Source organism: Sus scrofa, chromosome 16 (assembly GCF_000003025.6).
Source record: "Sus scrofa isolate TJ Tabasco breed Duroc chromosome 16, Sscrofa11.1, whole genome shotgun sequence".
In the NCBI taxonomy this organism is placed as follows: Eukaryota; Metazoa; Chordata; class Mammalia; order Artiodactyla; family Suidae; genus Sus; species Sus scrofa.
Window position 1 is genome coordinate 20,367,527 of NC_010458.4, and position 20,744 is coordinate 20,388,270.

A 20,744-nucleotide genomic window follows, 5' to 3' on the forward strand; every position below is an offset into this window, starting at 1 on the left:
CCAGTGTGGAGGCAGAGCTGAGCCTGCCCCAAGAGTAGGGGCTTCCGTGGGAAGCAGCGAGAGGGGATATTGACACAATGGTGGTCTCAGGAAGCCTTCCTCGATGCCGGCATCTGAGTGGATTACTTGGAACATTACGGCAAAAATGTCACACTTTACCCCTCCTGTGATCTACTGCTAAACCCCAAACTCTTCGGACACTTATCCCAAAACTGAATTCTCATCTTGGTGGGTGTTGAGCCAATAGATTCGACCAAGTCAAAGAAGTATTTATTGCAGCACGTAAGGAGACCCCTGGATCTTTCCCAAAGCAGGGTCTCCCCAACAGTAAAGTTGGGGAAGTTTTAAGCTGAAAGTACATGTATGGTCATGAAGGGGCTTGAGCAGAGGAGAATTCAGTAGAGTCTGGGTCAAAGGTTGATAGGGTCCTAGCTTTAGTTGGTTGAAGCCAGGAGGGTCAGCGTCACCATTCTACCTGCCGCCTGGGTAGGGGGTCTTAGTTTCTGTAAAACCCAGAGATTGTATTATTATGTATACCCCTGGTGGAGGGACCAGGACTCTGCTCTATCACTGCACTGCTATTTGAGTGCCTTGTCTCTATTCTTCAATGCACTGTTCCCTCGAGATAGGTAATTAGTGAGACCTGTTCAAGGGCAGGCATTGTGGCCAGCCTCAGATCGTGGGCTTAGGCCAAAATGGGTTTGCTTATGTCAAGAAAGCCATTCCTGGTCTCTTTTTCTGGGGCTTCTCTAACCTATCTGCTTAGAGCACCAGATTTTGGAGCCGGGGCGGAGTCCTTCGTATCAACAACCAGTTCTCTAACTTTCCCAACAAAAAAATTGGATGTCCAGCGATTCAGTTCCATTCTGACACTACTACCTGTAGCTGGCATCAGAGCACAGGTTAAGGTCTCAGTCCCAAAGATTGCCCCCGCTTGAGATGCCAATTTGAAGTCCCGGGCCAACTTATTTATGATTGACCAGCTGTAAAGTCCAAGGGTTCCCACACCCCCTCATCAGGTTTGATAATTTGCTCGAACAGCCCACAGAACTCAAGAAGGCACTTCGTTTACTATCCTCAGTTTATTATAAAGGGTACAAGTCAGGAACAGCCAAATGGAAGAAACGCATAGGGCAGGGTCTGGTGTGTGTATGTGTATCTCCAGCACCACCACCCTCCCAGCACCTCGATGTGTTTCACCAGCCTGGAAGTTCTCTCGGAACCCTGTGCCTTAGGAATTTTTAGGCCCCTTCCATGACAGAGGCGTGATTCATGAAATCATTGGCCATTGGTGACTGACTCAACCCCCAGCCCTAAAGTTGAGGAGTGGAGCTGAGAGTTCCTATTCTAATCACCTGGTTAATTCCTCTGATAACTAGTCCCTGTCCAGAGTCCATAGGGGATTCTGGCCATCTGTCATCTCCTCATTTACATAAACTCAGTGTGGTTGAAAGGGGCTGATTATGAATAACAAAAGATGCTTCTCTGGGCCCTGTCATTCAGGAAATTCCAGGGGCTTTAGATGCTTTTGTGCCAGACAAAAACCAAATATATATTTCTTATTATAGCACAATATCGTGATCTATTTAACTGACCAGCCCTATCTTTGGACAGTAGATTGGCCAAGATAACTTGTGAAGTTTCCTTTTGTTGCTTGATTTCAATTTGTACCATTCAGCAGAAGGATGGAGCTGGGGAGAGAGGCATTTTCTTCTGGATTCCCAAGAGCAATGACATGAAAAGTGTTTACTAAATACATATTTTGTCCCATTTTGTGACTGGCCATGGCATTTCCGGTATAGAACATAGCACTGGATAGAATAGTTACATTGAAGAAGAGAAAGGGACTGTCTCCATGGACAAATTTTGGGGTTAATACATTTAATTAAGTACATTTCATTTATTAACTAAATGTGTTTTTTTGGGGGGGTTTGGTGTTTTTTTATCTTTTTACCATTTCTTGGGCTGCTCCCACGGCATATGGAGATTCCCAGGCTAGGGGTTGAATCGGAGCTGTAGCCACCGGCCTACACCACAGTGATGCAGGGATCCGAGCTCGTCTGCAACCTACACCACAGCTCACGGCAACGCTGGATCCCTAACCCACTGAGCAAGGCCCGGGATCGAACCCACAACCTCATGGTTACTAGTCGGATTCGTTAACCACTGAGCCACAATGGAAACTCCTATTAACTAAATTTTTGTATGTGGGCAGCCATGTTCTCTTGGCTGCTTCTTCTCTAAGAGAAAAATAACTTGTGGCTTACACTGAGGAGAGATTATAAAACTGAGTCCTGCTAAAACCCAGTTCCTCTGCCACATTTCTGATTAACCTCTTTATGCAGAACTTTCTTCCCTTTCTTGTCCTTTCCTATTTCCCTCAGGATTGAGGAGCATCCCAGGAAAGAGGGGATTGAAAAATGGCAGGACCCTGCAGGGTGCTCCCACGTGTAAAAGCCTTGCTGTGTCCCCCATTTCTTGTGTGTAGGAAAAAAGGCTTCAGCCTCTTAGATCTTCCCTGAGTTTCAAAGAGCAGACTGAAGCAGTTACTAATCAGGGAAGTGAAGGGGTACAGAGCAAAGGAAAAGCAGTCAAGAAACAGTAGTTTGGCAATAAAACAGTCCTAGTTCCTCCTGAAGCAACATACACAACAGTCTGATCTGTACCGCAGACTGTTGTGTACCGCAGGTGGAGGGTGGCGACTACTTTCTGAGATGCCAGACTGGTCTGAACCAGAAGGTAGAGGATTCCTGGAACACCACTGTGTTATCTCACAACCAGCCAATCAGAAGGAAGCCACAACCCCTACCACCCTCACTCCAAAAACTGCCTTTCAGAGTTCCTGTCGTGGCTCAGTGGTTAACGAATCCAACTAGGAACCATGAGGTTGCGGGTTCGATCCCTGGCCTCACTCAGTGGGTTAACCTTCCTCTGCTCCAGACTCCGATGTCTTGGTTCGTTTGGCCTAACTGGGCACTGGTGCACAGACTTGGGTTTGACAACAGAGGTAAAAGAGAATTTTAGACCTCGAGGGATATGCCATTGACCTTGCCTTCCAATGAGTACTGGATGGGGACTCTTTCTTGCTATGTCCTACGGAAACTGAACTCCCTAAGGATCCATGTGTAACTAATTTTAGGGAGCCCCTGCAATCAGATTTTTCTCTACGCAAGATCTGAGTGCCTTAGAGGCACTGAGAAGGAAAATCCTTTCATGTGGGCTTTCTTTGCTTAAGCATTTTCACTCACGTCCTCTGAGATGTAATATCCTTTTGATCTTCCCAATCCAGTTTTAATTTGCTCAGTTTAAGTTAGGGAAGGATCGTAAAAGACGACACTAATACTGCAGCATTTGGATAATGTAGGTGGGAATAAAGGGTCCTCAATGGCTTCAGTAAACTTTTTGTTTTGTTTTGTTTTATAGCTTGTAAAATGTAGTCTGGGGGATATAAGCTGCAGTCTGTTTCTTGGTGCTTAGTCCATCTTGTTCAGTAAAGCTTGCTGTTCTCTAACAAATGCTTGTTCCTTGGGCAGTATATTTATTAAGTTCCCCTTCCAGGAGTTCCTGTCGTGGCTCAGTGGTTAACGAATCCGACTAGGAACTGTGAGGTTGCGGGTTCGATCCCGGGCCTTGCTCAGTGGTTAAGGATCTGGCGTTGCCGTGAGCTGTAGGGTAGGTTGCAGACGCGGCTTGGATCCCGCATTGCTGTGGCTGTGGTGTAGGCCGGTGGCTACAGCCCCAATTGGACCCCTAGCCTGGGAACCTCCATATGCTGTGGGAGTGGCCCAAGAAATGACAAAAAAAAAAAAAAACAAAAAAAAAAGTTCCCCTTCAGTAGGAGGTCTGGTTTAACCTAATGTCTTCTTTGTGCGGAAGCTGATTGCTGTGGGAGAAGCGTGAATGAATGGGCCCAGACACGTTCGTTCTTTGTTAAAAAATATTTATTTAGGATTTCTGATGCTAGCGGTTAGCTCCTGCGTCTCACGCTGGCTCTGTTGCTGCTGTGCGGCGTAGGTTCAATCCCTGGCCCAGGAATTCCCACATACTGCTTGTGTGGCAAAAAAGAAAAAAAAAAAAAAAACAAGAGAGAACCTGAAATAAACGTTGCAACTCATTTAAAAAAAAAAATTATTTAGAGCCCCTCATGTAACGCTGCACTGCTCTGTATGATAGCCACTGGTGAGTAGCCCTTGAAGTCTGAAATTAACAGGAAGAATGTGGTTCCTCAGTCACACTGATCACATTTCCAGTGCTCACGAGCCACATGTGGCTAATTCAAGATTGGTATTTGGGGCCAGATGATTCCATGCTGAGGGGAGAGGGCTGTCCTGTGCACTGTAGGGTATTTAGCAGCCTGGATGCTGTAGCCCTCCCTAGTCTTGACAATCAAAACTGCCTGTAGAGGTCGCCACATGTCCCCTGAGAGGCAGGGTCACCCCTGGTTGAGAATCACAGGCCCAGTAGCTGCCATTTGGGACAATGAAGATATAGAACATTTCCGTTACTGCAGACAATACTGTTCTAGAATAATTCCCAGCAGAGTTTGGTCTGGGGCATTGTATAGATTAAACCTTTTAAGCTTTAGAGGAATCACAGTGGTCCTCTAGTCCAAAGCCTTGGGCAACTGAGGCACAGAGGTTTTTTGTGTGACTTGAGGTCCATGGCATGTAGGTGTCCATCTAGAGTTCTGGGCTTCCTACAGCCTAGAGGATAGACTTCTGATTTCCATTCAAACCCACCTCCTTCTTGGACTCAGTGAAGGCCGTGGGGGAAGGAGAGAGTCCTGAGAAATGGGCGGGGTCCAGCCCTGAGCCTCTCAGAGAACCAAATTGCTGACTTGAACGTTGATTGCACCTGTTTTACTCCACCATAGCCTGTGGCTTTCTCTAAACGTCCTGCCTGGAGGCCAGGGTTGGAGGGGGAGTGCTGGGGACATCTGGTAGACCCTCCCTTGCTCTCTGAGAGGGCACCGTCTTTATTGGATTTCCCAGTTCTATCAGTGCAGACAAATATGAGCACACTTCTGGGCCCATGGAAGAGTGTATAGTCCTGTAAATGGTTCCCTCTTGTTAGCATTTAACTCTTCAGCATCTTCTCTGTGTCTTCCATGGATCACCATGCAAGTGGTCCATGGCAAAGCCTTTCGCATGAATTGCCTGGAGATTCTTCGGCACAAGGAAGCATAGGCCCACCCTAGAGACCTGTCCGTAGATAGTGTTGAGAAGGGGAGAACATTCTCTTTCAGGGTAATGATATACACAGCTGGAGGGGCCAGAAAGGACACTTAGCAAGAGGTAGGGTGTGGGGGTGTCTGGAGGGCAGGCTGGGCCTGCAGAATTTCCCAGGGGCTTGGATGTGTCCCAGGATCCTTTCTCCGTCCGTGAATCCCACATGCCCTATACACCTCCCAATGACTCTTCCATCACTGAGTTTATTCTCTCCTCTGCTCTAAATCTTCAATGGCTCACTACTGCCTTTTCACATTGGACACTTCTCAGTACTCAAGGTTCTTTTTGCTGTCATATTGAGACCCTTTCTTTCTTTCACGGGAATAGAAACCTAGTTGTCATGCATCTGAAGGCTTTATTGTTACAGCGTTTCGCAGAATTATTTTGTCGGGGCTGACGCTTTGCTCAGGGCTGTTTGATGTGTGATAGCTTGTGGAGGAGGAAGTTCTGTTTCTGGTGATACTCCATTGAGCGCGAAGCCTAGACAGCTACTTAAAATCAGCAGCCAACTCAAAACTCTGAGTCCAGTAAACAGACCTGACAGAGTGCTAACAAAAGCAGGTGGAGAAGCGTGCGTGCCTACACCCTCAGGTAACCTTGGGCTGGTGGCTAGTTGGTTCTGTAACACCATGAGCCCAGTGAGCTGCAGACCAGGTCGAAGGTCAGTGTTCCGAGGAACCAGCTGGACATAAGCTAATGTGTAAACTGGCCTCTTGGTCTTTTTAAGTTGAGTTGTCGTCCCCGTTTTAGCTGAAAGACGTTGCTTTATTTCAGAGCTTGGTGTCTGGCTGCTATTTCATCAAACTGTGGATGTTTTCTTTTGGGAAACCAGTCTTTCTGGGTGTCTCCATGGTGAAGGGAAAGGTATTTTTTCAAGTTGCCCATTTGGGGGCAGGTGCTGATTTGAGCCACAGGAGGCTGGGGAGCAGGAGGACCAGCTGGCAGGTGGCCATGGTCACGGTCACTCACTAGCTCTGCATCTCTCTTTGCTCCACAGACTAACGAGTGGAACAAGAATGATGACCGGCTGCTGCAGGCTGTGGAGCACGGAGACGCGGAGAAGGTGGCCTCACTGCTGGGCAAGAAGGGGGCCAGCGCCACCAAGCATGACAGCGAGGGCAAGACCGCGTAAGCTAAAGCAATTGTCTTTTAACTGCCCCTTCTGGGTTCTCACCATGTTCCCTGGAATTCTCAGGATCCCTAGGGGAGCTTTGCAAGTGCATCTATGGGGGACTTTTGGGCAATTGATGCGCCCCCCCCCCCCGCACCCCAGCCCCCTACCTTGGAGTATGTAGGAGGATATTTTAGTCTAGTTCCTTTCTCTTCAAGTTCCAGATTACTCATTTGGGCTTTACCTTGAATGGCTGCACTTGTTCCCAGGTGGAACCAAAGATCTCACCCAGCTTGCAACCACTTAATTGATAGGTGGGAAACGAATTCTTTCCCCGATTAGAAACAGCATAAAAGAGAAAATGATTTTTTTCATAACCTTAAACCTTATTATGTATATTATTCCTTTTAAAACCCCTTCCTTCACATGGATCTGTAAATACATAAATAATGAGTTTTGCTTATGACTTGCCATAAGCTGTGCTCTTGCCCACCATAATTAAAACTGTATATCTAAGTATTTCTATGTCTGTCTGTCTGTCTGTGTGTGGGGTGTGTATTTGCTTGTTTATTTGTATGCATCCATCCTTTCTCTGGTCATATTATAGATTATTGACTTTATAGACTTTTCATCTGGACTCCATCACTTAGGAGCTGTGCAGTCCTTGAACCCCAATTTCTTCACTATACAGTGGAGATGATAGCATTCATCCACTAGGGTAGTTAGGAGAACAGAACAAGAAACTGACATTGGTTGGTTGCCCTCAGAAGCAGGCCGTGAGGTGGGGATTTGAATGCAAGATAATATTTACAGCCCATGCTCCCCTGGAGCACACACAGTAGGAGTGTCTGGGACAATGAGCGTGTAGGGACCTTAGCCTAAAAAGCATGTTATCGACAGGTTACTGCTCTGGGCAATTGAGACTCATTCCCACTGAGAACGTCTGGGAATCTGCCCAGACTTAGGGCAGGGGGTGGCCAGCTATGGCCCACTGTCTGTCTTTGTAAATAAAGTTTTATTGGAATGCAGCCATAGGCATTCCTTCAGCCTTGTCCGTGGCTGCTTCTGTGCTGCAAAGGCAGATTTGAATAGTAAAGCAAGGACAATAGGGCCCACAAAGCCTAAACATCCTAACTAGTTTGCTTACAGAACTAGCTTGCTTACCCCAGGTTTAGACTATGCCTCAGAGTTAATCCCGCTGAAGGGGTAAGGAAACTGGGGTATCTACTCCTGATCCCCTGTCCCTCCAAGGTTGAGTGTTGCTCCTATGGGCCATGACACTCATGGCCAGAATGTCTGAGAGGGTGAGGGCAGGGCACCCATAGCTATAGGTACTGTTCCTACATCACTGCACAGCACCAAGCCCACAGTAGGCCCTTGTAGAGCCAAGTCTCTTCCCTTCTTGACCTAGGTTAGTAGTGCTCAGTCCTGGCAGCTCAATCCTGGCAGTTCCAGCCCTAGAATCTCCTGGGGTGCTTTTTTAAAAAAATTGGTGCCCACCTCAGATATTTTGAATCTTTTGGTCTAGGGAGAGGCCCAGGAATCAGTATTTTTTAATGTATCCCATGGGGGTTCAACCAGAGAGAACCATTATCTGGAAACTAGGTTGATTCTTGGAGTTCCCATCATGGCTCAGCATAAATGAATCTGACTAGGAACCATGAGGTTGCAGGTTTGATCCCTGGCCTTGCTCAGTGGGTTAAGGATCTGGCGTTGCCGTGAGCTGTGGTGTAGGTTGCAGACACGGCTTGGATCCCTTGTTGGAATGGCTGTGGTGTAGGCCAGCAGGTACGGCTCTAATTCGACCCCTAGCCTGGGAACCTCCATGGGCCGCGGGTGCGGCTCTAAAGACAAAAAAAAAACAAAACACCTAGATTGACTCTAGATTGAAGGATAGGTATCAAGCATACAAGGCACACTGTCTGAAGATTGTTACATTTTAGCAGGTATTGTCCATTTAACCCCTCTTCTCAGCACCTATTGGATCCCATAGCATAGGCACCCACCCTGCTGTTTTGGAAGCTTCAGGATGGCTTATGAGGCTGAGCTTTCTGTAGGGACCAGGCTAGTTGGTAGACAAAGGGAAGAGGAGAGCATTCTTGTTCACGGCAGAACCTTGTCCTCTGGGAGCTGGGCTTGTCCTCTCTGCCAGTCACCCCAGGCTGAGCACCACCCCACAGTCTGGGTTTGACCTCCTCCTTGGCAGAGGCCTGTCTCTCAGGTGTAGGCACAGGGCCATATCCCTGCGAGCTCTGACTCAGTTCTCAGGACGCCCAAGAGTAGGGGGCTTTGGGTGTTGGCTGATATTTTGTTGTGTCACTTGCCAGCTCAACAGTTAGGTGACTTTTTGTTCTTATCTCTCTTGGACTCTAGATTGTAATTTCCTTGATAGATGGTCCTCTGACCTTGTAGTTTGCTGCTGTAATTATATCATCTAGCCATCGGCTCTCTTTGTAGTGGATAGTCAATAAATATTTGTTGGATGTGTCAGTTAACCTCTTCCCATGATGCCAGTGCTGCCTGAGCCACTGTGGCAGAGGTCACACCCAGGCCTGTCTTGAGGTGTTTGGTGGCAGGCATGGTGCTTTGGTATTATTTGTACAATGATACAGCTTTCCTGGCTCTTCCCCCTCTCATTCTGGCTTTGCAAGGTGTCTGTACAAGACAACCTTTTATAGCTACTCCGGAGGAAGGGGACAGAACTGTTTGGGATAGTTTCATCCAAGACAAGGCTCACTTTAAAAAGATGGAAAAGTTTGGATTAGCAGCTTCACCACAATCGTGACCACCTTAATCAACTTGTGCCATTTCTTTTAAGACATTTATTATTATAGAGTAGCTGGCCAGACTCTTTTGTCTTCTCTCTCTCTCTTTTTCAGTATAAAAATACATATCATAACATTGACCACTTTAACTATTTTAAAATATACATTTCAGTGGCATTACGTCCGTGCAACCACTGTCATCATCTCGTCCCCCAATTTTTTTCCCTCACCCCAAAAGAAACCCATACCCATTAAAGAGTGACATTCCTCAACCTCCCCTTCCTCTCGCCCTGGCAACCACTGATCTGCTTTCTGTCTCTATGAATTTGCCTGTTCTGGCTATTTCCTATAAATAGAATCATGCATACAGAGCCCTTTGTCTCTGACTTCTTTCACTTAGCATAATGTTTTCAAGGTTGGTCCTCATTGTAGCATGAGTCAGTATTCATTCTATTCACGTTCAGCTATAGAAGTGCCCACAGCGGTTATTAAAAAAAAAAAAAAAAAAAAAAAAAACACAAAAACAACACCTCCATTTGGAAGATGCTAAAACTAAGGCCCACATGATACAGCTCTCCCTGAATTAACTCTAGAACCAATTCTATCATCTGTATCTTTGCACTTACAACCCACCTTTGCCTTCAGTGACACTTAAGGAGAAAGCTTGAGGAACTCTACAGAAAAAGAAGAGAAGAGGTCATTATTTTTTCAAGTCATCATCTGCCAACATTTCACTTCTCTGCTCGAGCTATTCCTTTTGATGATTAAAACTATTAACTGATAACCATAAGAATGTAGTTTTCAAAGGCACCGTGGAATTAAGTCTATCTGGCTTCACATTTTCATTCACATCTAATAGTCTTGGTATTGAGAACAAGGCGGGGGCGGTGGGGTGGGAAACCATCTCTCCTTCCCTCTGGTACCATGTGATTCTGGGGGGCCAGGCGTTCTGCTGTCACAGGGAGCCCCAAGCAGGGCTCTTCCCTTGGCTTCAGGCTTCCCGCTGCTGGAAGCCTGCACTCCTGGGTTCGGGTTAGTCTAATCTGTGCCTTCCTGCCTGAGTGTACCTGTGTCTCCTTCAAGCTCCGGAGACTCCAGTGTTCTTGGTTCTGTTCTTCCCAAATGCATTGGTGTGGTAGCAGGTGAACTGAGAACTGTCCTAGCAGCCATCCTGAATTGATGACAGACCAATGCGGTGCATCCGTCCTGCTGGAGCTCTGGGCTTCACCCAGCCCCGTGGGGCTTGCAAGGCCAGTGTTTAATGGTGGATGGGTTATCGAATGTTTTGCACGTGTTTCCAAAGGGTATGACTAGATCACACAACTGAAAGTTAGATCCTTGACAGGACTTGCCTCATTCTCTGTCTGCTCGTGAAGGTTTACCCTTTGATTTATTTATCTTTTTATTTATTTTTATTTCTATGGCTGCATCTGTGGCATATGCATCCAGGCCAGGGGTCGAATCAGAACTGCAGCTGCAGCTGCAGGCCTATGCCACAGCCACAGCAACATGGGATCCAAGCCACGTCTGCGACCTTCACCCAGCTCACAGCAATACCGGTTCCTTAACCCACTGAGTGAGGCTAGGGATCAAACTTGCATCCTGGAGTTCCCGTTGTGGTTCAGCAGAAACGAATCTGACTAGCATCCATGAGAATGCAGGTTTGAGCCCTGGCCTTACTCAGTGGGTTAAGGATCCAGTGCTGCCATGAGCTGAAGTGTGTGGGTCGCAGACACAGCTCAGATTTGGTGTTGCTGTGGCTGTGGTGTAGGCCAGCAGCTACAGCTCCGATGCAGCCCTAGCCTGGGAACCTCCACATGCCGCGGGTGTGGGCCTCCCCTCCCAAAAAAATAAAAACCACATGCTCATGAATACTAGTTGGGTTCGTAACCCACTGAGCCACAACAGGAACTTTACCATTTGATGTATATACACCTCCATATCAGAATTGGTTTGGAAGCGCTTTTCTAAGAGTGTTTGGGATAACCCATTTCGTCATTTTGCCTGATAATGCACAAAGTGTTCTTACTGTCCGACAGCCTAGCATCCTGATCTTGGCTTTCCAGGACCTCCTGGTGGCCCTGCCCGACCTCAGCTCCCTGTTCTCTCGTACTTCCTTCCAGAGGAGGTGGCGCTGTCTGCCCCCTGCCCTCCCTGCACGGAAGCCCATCCATATGTTTGCCCCAGGTTCTCTGGTTCAGAATGCCTTCCTCCCTGATGTGCTCAGTCTTTGGATTTTTCTTCTCTTTGAAATACTAGAATCTTGATTTAGAGCTTGATGTTGTTACAACAGCAGACACCAAGCTTTAAGAAGATCTTTGTTTTCTGCATGACTTGAATCTCTTGCAACACACAGAAGCTCCCTGAGGACGGATATTGTGTGATTTGGGTGGCTGGCTTGGTCTCTCCCACTGTTCAGGCACAGAAGAGGCATTTGGCTGGTACTGGTGGAAGTGACCTTGCAGCATGGCGCTTACGGAGAAACCCACTGTCTTTGGTGATAGCTCACAGAGAGCTGTTGGGGTGAATTCACTAGATGTCCAGGAGGAAAAAAGCTGTCCTGGTGAACATCACAACCTGGCGCTTGCCTCTCCCAGCTTCCAGTGCCCTTGCAGTAGAGAAACACTCAGCCTTCGCTACCCAGAGAGCCAGACGACCCCGAAGGTCCCAAGAATGAGGGCGCCCTCTTGGCAGACATTCTCCAGAAGCCCCATAACCCAAGGTCAATAACCAGATGGGTGGTTGGTCAATTCCTCAGACTTTTCAGTTTCTTCCTGGAACATTTCCTTTAGGGAGAGATAAGAAACCTTGTCTGAAAATGCCCTTCCTCTAAAACACTGATCAAAGAGAGGTTTTCGAAAAGCAAAAGCAAGTGGATGGCTGGAATTCATTTCGGAAAGAGTGCAAGAAGAGCGGTGCGTCAGGTCAGAAGAGAAGAAAATAGAGCAGGGCCACGAGTTGCAGCTGCGGGCTGTGTTTATGGAGTCCGGCGTGGCTTCCCTTGGCCCATCTGTTCTCTTTCCACAGTGGAGGTGAGGCAGTGGGAGGGTGCTGTTGCCTTAAGACCTCTCCCCATAGCACAGTCTAATTGTTTCAAGATGGTTTGCCCCACATTTGGATGTGCACTCAATTAAAGCTATGTGTGTTTGCTTTAGGAACAACCAGACTAAATAAAATCACTGCTGGGACTGTCGTTTTAAAGAAATACCACCCAGGCATGTGTGTAGAGAGATAGATACGTATGTTGTCTGCATCCAGAGCCCACGTTTCAGAAACCTGATCTTTTTTTGGCTTCGGAAACAAGAACTTGCACGAGTGTTTTTAGATGACTCGGTGGAACGTCCCTATAAAATAGGGGAGGGGGGCCATCCATGAATTCTGCAGCTCAGGATGAGAAAGGGCTTCTCTGGCCAGTGACTTACTTACTACGCTTTGCCTCTTCCTGTTTTCTCAGAATAGGGACAGAGCACTTCAGCCTTGGAAATCAAGACCTTACCACCTGGTCACCTTCCTCCAGCTCCTCTCACACACGGCTGCCAAATTCATTCTCCTGAAACTACTGTGTACTTTATGTGTCACTGTAGCCTCCTTCCCAGCAAAATCGCCTTCCAGGCAGAGTCACCCTGTGTCCTGTCTAATATTAAATCCTGTTAATATTTGGCAGCAGGATGAACAGAGGCTGTGATGGCTGCATAGCATCTCTACTCTGCTTTTGGTCAAGCCAATTTTTGAAGGTGACGGAACATCTGTCCCAACCGTGCAAATGTCCCCCCAAGCGTTTGCTTTTAGTTGGGAGGTACTGCAATGTTCCAAACTTTTTTGCTTAAAATGTCCCCAAATCTGCCATAAGCACATATAAAAGGAGGAGAAACTGTGGTCCTGTCTGTAAGATGCAGAGCATCTGACCGAGAGGACAAGACCAGTGGACGTGCCGGGGCATCACCACGTGCTAAATCATAAAATACTAACTGGAAGGGGTTCAAGATGGGATGAGGTGGCGGAGCACCATGATAGCGAAGGACGGCTTCCTGCCTGAGCTGTGCTGGAAGGCACGAGAGAATGGGTTAGAGGATGTGGGTGGGGGCAGGGGAAGCGGAGGACCGAGGAGGTGCTGGTAACGGCGTGGATGGAGGTTATCCACCGTGGTCATGGTTTCCTCCCCTTCCTTCTGAGCTTATCCTGGCAGTTCAAGGTCACGGGCCCACTTGACACTACATCAGTGGCTCTCCACCTGACTCCTACTAGAATCACCTGGACAGCTTTGAAAAGTGCAGGGCGTCCCCCTCAGAGATACCTGTGTAGTTGGTGTGAGCTGCAGTCTGGGCATGGGGTTGTTCCAGGGTGGCTCGAATGATCAGCCCAAACTGAGAACCACAGCGCTAGGCACTCCGCACTGAAACCCCAGGTTCTGAGGCCAAAGCTGCCCAACACGTTTTTGCCCCGTGATGGGTCCAGGTGGGCTCCCACCAGGAAGCCCGGGGGGATTTTTTTCCAGCATACGCATGCACATGCACACACACACGTACACATGAGCTTGTGCATGGAAATAAAATTAACTGTTCTTTAGAAGGAATATTTGTAACCAGGGACGTCATACAAATTGATGAGAATGGATTTAGGGATTAAGAACGACACTGATTAAAATATTGGTGGGATCACAGGCTTTTCATTTAAAACCTGTTTGCAAAGCTGGATTAAGTAGATTGAGAAGGAAGGATTTTAGACACTCGCATGGCTCATTGTTGCCCAGGGTTGCAGCGGTCTGGCTTTGCCGCTCCTCCCGGGCCTCCTGACCTGCCCTGTTTGCAGAGGTCAGGAGAGCCTGGGAAATGGAGTTGGCTGTGAGCAAGGGCGGAACAGGGGCAGATGGTGTGGCTGTCAGCTCACTTGCACAGTGACCTCCTCTCAGTCCAGGAGGGCAGAGAGCACCTAGGGCGGGAGGTTCTCATGCTGGCCACCACCGGACGGTTCCAGGGGTGAGGCCCATGAGGTCGCTCAACTTGTGTGGGCCCTTTGGAAACACTCCTGCTTCTTCACCTGTGTCCCTGAAATTCACACCTTCCAAAATGTGCCCCCCCCCATTTGTTCCTGTTGTGGCTCAGCAGGTTAGGAACCCAAAACTAATATCCATGAGAATGCAGGTTTGATCCCTGGCCTCCTTCAGCTGTAGCATAGGTTACAGATGTGGCTTGGATCCAGTGTTTCTGTGGCTGTCGTGTAGGCTGCAACTGCAACTCCGAATTGAACCCTCCTAGCCTGGGAATATCCATATGTCTTGGGTACAGCCCTTAAAAAAAAAAAAAAAAAAGGCCACCCCCCCAACTGCCCATGCTACTGAGTCTTAGGTGTCATTCAAGGCCTGTCTTAAATGTTTGCTGTCTCTTTCATGAAGCTCTTTAACTACTTTCCAAAGTAGCTGAGCTTGCTGTTAACCACTGCCTCTCTTAAACCATCTCAGATGTGATGGGTCTTGGTTACTTACCTGTGTATTTATCTTCTCCCTGTTTTTAGACTGTCAGGCGTAGAGCTCAATCTTACCCAGTAAATAAGACAAAGATTGTTATTAATCGTGTTAATATTGAGTGCCCACCTCTGGGCTAAGGGCTTTCATTGTGTCCTTCATTCAACAGATAATTTGTTCTCTCACCCCCCCCTTTTTTTTGGTCTTTTTGCCATTTCTTGGGCCACTTCCGTGGCATATGGAGGTTCCCAGGCTAGGGGTCCAATCGGAGCTGTACCCGCGGGCCTATGCCAGAGCCACAGCAACACGGGATCCGAGCCGCGTCTGCAACCTACACCACAGCTCACGGCAACGCCAGACCCTTAACCCACTGAGCAAGGGCAGGGACCAAACCCTCAACCTCATGGTTCCTAGTCGATTCTCCAACCACTGCGCCACTACGGGAACTCCCGTGTCACCCCTTTTAAAGACCACGTCCATTTCCCTCAGCTATTTCTCATCGGATGCTCTCCGTCATCCTGGAGTAGTTCGAGAAAAGTGTGGGTCAGGAAGATTTGGGGATTGGTACACATCATTCGTTTGAGGCTCTACGTACCAGAGTCTGGGGGATGGGGGTGTCTGTTGTAAATATAAGGACAAATCTTTTGCCCAAAAGGAGCTTTCGTACTGCCCAAATGCTGTTTGCAGACTGCATTTGTGAAACTGAATCATAGCGAAGAAAAAGAGCTCCCGCTTAAGAGTCATGGGGTTCTTAGTTCTGACTCTGTGATCTTTCATCTCAGCACCTCCTCTCGCCTGTCCCCAGGAGATCTTTGTCCCCAGAAACAGCACGGCTGATTCCATTCACACATCGTGGGCACTTGAAGGACAGTAATGCTGTTTTTACAGCCTTTCTTTTATGTCAGTCACCTTTTATGACAGCTCTCTGAAACACTGAGTAGGAGAAGGCTACATGTTTCCATTTCTCAGTTCCTAATCAGGCAGGGATCAGTGTCCCTGCTGCAGCTGCCTTTGAAATAATTGACAGCCTGGCAGGTCCGGCACTTCCCTGCCTGAGGCGATTGGGCCCGTAGCTGATCCCTACTGGTAGAGGAGAATTTCATTTTTCAAGGCTTTTTTGACGAGAAGCTGTGAGACAGGGATGCATTCCCTACCCTCAGATTATAATCTGCAAAGGGCATCCGAGACTATTAGTATTAAGGATTGTCCCACAGAAATATTCCTTGTGTGGCGAAGCCTCATTTGAGCTCAGTGACCTCATTAGAATGTAGATGTTGGAACAAATAAAGGCCATAAGACCACTCATAGGTGCAGTTGGAATCAGACTTGTAGAGCTGAAAAAGACTTCAGCGACCAGCTGAATAAACTGTGCCTGGTGACTGTGGGTGACTTGATTGTCCCATTCTTAGGGATGGCAGGATTGAGACCAAACCCCAAGAGTCCTGACTTTTGGTTCCTGCTTCTTCCTACTTTGCCAGTGGTCCTAAAAATTGAACATGCATCAGAATTACCTCGGTGGGGCGGGGGGAGGGGGGAACTTGTTAAAACACAGATTGCTGGGCTCCTCCCCTGAATCTGGGCAGGATCCTAAGAATCTGCATTTCTCACAAGCTCCCAGGGATGCTGCATGTCTGGGGGGGGGCCCACACTTTGAAAACCACTAGATGACATGATGTTGGGAAGCAAAATCCAGCTTATGATGACACCATGGAGGACCCAGCTTCTCTCTCAAGTACCTATATCACAGCCTGAGAAAAACATGGTCGTGCCAGTTTACAGATGTGCCTTAGTTACAGTAGACTCAGACACTTCAGATGAAAATAACAAAATCAAAACTAAAGATTTATATTATTCCCCCCCCACCAAAAAAAACCAGTCACTTCTCTGTGCTAGGACAGTTGCAGTAGGCAAGACAAAGTCCCTGCCCTCATGGAAGGCATGGACGATACAGGCTTACGGGGCGGACAGACAGTCACCAGGTACCTCGGTAATGCATCAGGAGGGCTGAGGAAAAAGCGGCAGCCAGGGGCCCCTTTGAATAAACCTGGGAAAGAAAGGCCTCTTTGAGCAGAGCCTTTCATTTAGCAGATTCCTGGATGGAATGAGGTGCCAGGCCACACACTTTTCTGGAACGGCTCTCCTAGTGGAGGGAACAGCAAGGCAAGTGCCCAGAGGTGCTTGATGGGCCCCAGTGATGGGGAGAGAGCCAGAAGGTGGGGTCATTGGGGGGAGCCAGGACCTCCTCATGTAGAGCCTGCAGTGCCAAAGGAAGGATTTCAGATTAAATCCTAATTCTAAGATACTTAAGTTCCCTGATTTGTTTTATTATGATTTAATAGTGTTCTTCCCCCTCCAGAAAGATGTCTTACGAAAGGAATGCAGTTGAAGCGTAGGCGATTTTAGGTGTTTGGGAAATGCTGAAGCTCTCAAAGGATTAGGAAGAGCTGGTTGTTATCAAGAGGTATTTGAATCTCCTGGACCGTGGTGACCCCTCTCTTGGAAATAAAGGGCTTGAAAAGGAAAAAAGGGAGATATGGTTTTAGCAGGGGGGAACGGCTCTTAGAATCAGGGCAGAGCAGTCAAGTCCTCATCTTTTTTTTTTTTTTTTTTTTCTTTTTAGGGCCACACTCGTGATATATGGAGGTTCCCAGGCTCAGGGTCAAGTCAGAGCTGTAGCCACCGCCCTACCCCACGGCCACAGCAATATCAGATCCGAGCTGCTGCGTCTGTGACCTACACCACAGCCCATGGCAACGCCGGATCCTTAACCCACTTAGTGAGGCCAGGCATCGAACCTGCATCCTCACAGATGTTAGTCAGATGTTTCCGCTGCGCCACGGCAGGAACTCCACGTCCTCATTTTTTACACATTTCCTAACTTCTCTCAGCCTCAGTGTCTTCATCTGTGAAATGAAGTTGTAGGGCCAGTTTAATCCTTCTGGAACCTTCTAATACTCTGGAATTCTGGGTGTGTCTCATGCTGGTAGGGTTTGGTGTGTGGTTATTTATTTGAGGTTTGCCTCATTTGAAGAGTGAAGATTGGTTGCAGAAGCAGTGGAAGGGATTGGAGGTTGATGGCGGTGGCCCACCTGCTGTGTTCCCAACTTCGCAGGGCTGACCAGCTCTTTTGGGATCAGGAGTTGGGGTGCTCGTGAAGGGCGCCAGGAAAAGTTTGGTTGGAGTGAAATCACCTATGAACGAATATGCCTAAAGAACATCCCAAGTCTTCTAAAAAGAGCCTCGTGAGTTTGTATTTTCTCCAAATGTATATTTCACCTAGCAGTCAGAAACCAGAAGAGCTGTGCTTGTTATTACTCTGATAGAACTTGCCTGGCCAGCCATCATGGGCTTGAATAGCAACAGTTCAAATCCCCTTCGGGGTAAGACCCTTGAGAAATATCTCTGCCTTGTCCTTGCACAGCTTGCTGAGTGGTTTTGTGGAAATGAAACCCCTGTTGAAGGGGTGCTTGAACTGCATTCTCCATTTGAGACCACTGGCAACCCTGATCTGCCCCAGTGAGAAGCGTGTATTTACTTTTGGGCCAATACTTCCCTTTTTTTTAAGTTTAAACTTTGTTTCTTAGGAGTTCCCTTTGTGGCTCTGCGGTAATGAACCCAACTAGTATCCATGAGGATGTGGGTTCAATCTCTGGTCTCACTCAGTGGGTTAAGGATCAGGCATTTGCCATGAGCTATGATGTAGGTTACAGATGTGGCTCGGATCTGGCTGTGGCTGTGGTGTAGGCTGGCAAATGCAGCTCTGATTCCTCAACTCCTAGCCTGGGAACCTCCATATGCCGTGGGTGCAGCCCTAAAAAGACCAAAAAACAAAACAAAACAAAATAACAAAAATGTTAAAAAAAAAAAAAAAAACAGAATAAACTTTGTTTCTTAAAGAGCGGCGCATCCACTAAGCTTTATTATGTGATGTTTCCCAGTTTGCAGTGATTGAACAACTAGTGCGGCTTCTCAGCTTGATGATGAAGAGCCTTTTGCAGGCAGAATGCCTAGGTCAGGATCCAAGCCCTTGTCCTTATTAGTCCTGACTTTGGGCAAGCTTCCTCGGCTTCTCTGTGCCTCAGTTTCCTCCTCTGTAAAATGGGGATGATGGTAATTACCCCTCCCAGAGGCTGGTCGGGGGATGTAATGAGATAAGTCGGCACTAGGGCCTTGTGTTTCCATAGATCAGATGCTCTTACTATTGATGCTGATGTTTTTTTCGACGGCCCAACATGGCTTAAGAGGTGAGGGAACTGAAGGAAGTACCTCAGCTACGGTGACACAGCAACAAAACAGCAGGCCCGGCTGGGCTGTCCTGTCTCTTTCTGCTGGTTCTTCCCTCTGCGCCTTCAGGCTACCACCCAACTGCTGTCCTGGGGTCCTCAGGGTCTTCTTGGTCTTCTCTTGGGGGTGGGGGTCAGCGGAAGAGAAGGAGGGAGGGGGGTGTGGAGGGGAGGGAGGGAGGAAGAAGAAGAAGGGCGGGGTTGGGAGCGAGAGATCAATCGGGAGCCACAAAACTCTTAAGCCCAGAAACCTTGGGAACTTTCCAAGTGACAAAAGCAGAGAAATTCCATATATCAGTAGGCAGCAAAGGGATCAAAGGAACAGGATGTAAATCTTCAGGCCGCTCCCTTTGTGCCTCTTAGTTACCCCTCTGTGGAAGGACCCAGCTGAGTTTTGTAAGCAAAGCTAGACATTTCCTATTATAATGAAACTTAAAATAGCACAGATTCCCTCTGGGTGGAACACATGCACAAGCTTGCTTTCAAGGCCAAGGGGATCATGCTTTCAAAAGAACTTTGAAACTGTAGGTGCCTTGGTAAAGATGAAGGTGTGAGGGTCCTACCTCGTCCTCCCTCTAGAGCAGTGCTTCCCCAAAGCCATGTGCTCATGAGTCAGCTGGGAAACTGAATGTAAACCTCAGCTTTTGAGTCAGTGATGTGGGCTGGGGCTGAGAGCTGCATCTCTCATGAACTCCTGGTCCATGGACCATTCTGAGTATCCAGAACATAGGCTATTGAAGTGCTGTCACTTTGGCTGCACGAGAATCAGGACGACCACCCTGCTGTCTCCCTGAGCCGTGCCCAGTGTCCCTGTCCCTAGGGCAAAAGGGTAGATAAAGGCTTTTATACCCCTCCCTTCTCCACTGAATTCTTGACCTGTTTAAATGAAGAGATAAGCCAGAGAGTCCCTCATAAAATACATGCCCGTAGCCTCTGGAGTGACACTTCTTATCTTTAAAAGGAGAGGCCACCCTTTTTAATGAGGAGTAAAAACCTGCAGAGACAAAGCTGACGGATGTTCAGACTTTGGTTTGCATTCACTCATATTCCTCTAAGGGGAAATTTCAGCTGATAATTAAGCTGAAGTAGCTCCCCCCAAGGGTTCATTAAGAAAGCCTTAAAAGTTTCTTCTGTGGGCCATTTAGGTGTAATTAAAATTCTCATCTCTGAAGTTAAAATTTGCCAGGCGAGAACAAGACTTGGCTAGGATGTGGACAAATTCGATCCTTCATGTTGTTGCTGGGGGTGTCCCTTGGTGCAGCAGCTTTAAGACATAGTCTAGCATTTCCTTGAAGACTTTAACACGGTTACCATGTGGCTCAGCAATTCCATTCCTGGGTCCATACCCATTAAACTGAAAACAGATGTTCACACAAACACTTGAACCCAAAATGTTTTAGCAGCATTATTCATCATAACCAAAAAGTAGAAACGATCCAAATGTCCATAACCGATGAATGGATAAATAAAATGTGCTTTATGCATCCAGTGGAAGGAATGAAGTACTGCTTTGTGCTACAACATGGATGAATCCTGAAAACATGCCAAAGAAAAGAAGCCAAGTGCAAAAGACCGCGTATTATATGATTCCATCCTGATGACATGTCCAGAATAGGCAAATCCATAGACACAGAAAGCAGATTAGCGATTGCCAGAGGTGGGGGTAAGGGGTTGGAGCATGGGCTTGAGGAGTGAACGCTAATGGGTATGAGGATTTTTTTTTTTTTTAGGTTGATGAAAATGTTCTGGAATTAGTGATGTTGGTGGCACTGCTTTGTTTTATACTCAAAACAACTACATTGTACATTTTAAAATGAAGTCACATGCCGTAGAATATATTTCAATGAAGAGATTGGAATCTGCTCATGTTTCTTCAGTCTTTAATTTGTTTTAATT

General features: G+C 47.5%; 1 protein-coding gene across 1 annotated transcript in view; it reads left to right on the top strand.

Annotated features, from left to right (window-relative positions):
• Window positions 1-20,744, top strand: part of RAI14 (retinoic acid induced 14) — a 167,119-nt gene that overhangs the window by 98,799 nt on the left and 47,576 nt on the right. The window contains 1 exon segment of the mRNA NM_001128462.1: window positions 6,226-6,356. Coding sequence (NP_001121934.1) covers window positions 6,226-6,356 — 131 coding nt within the window.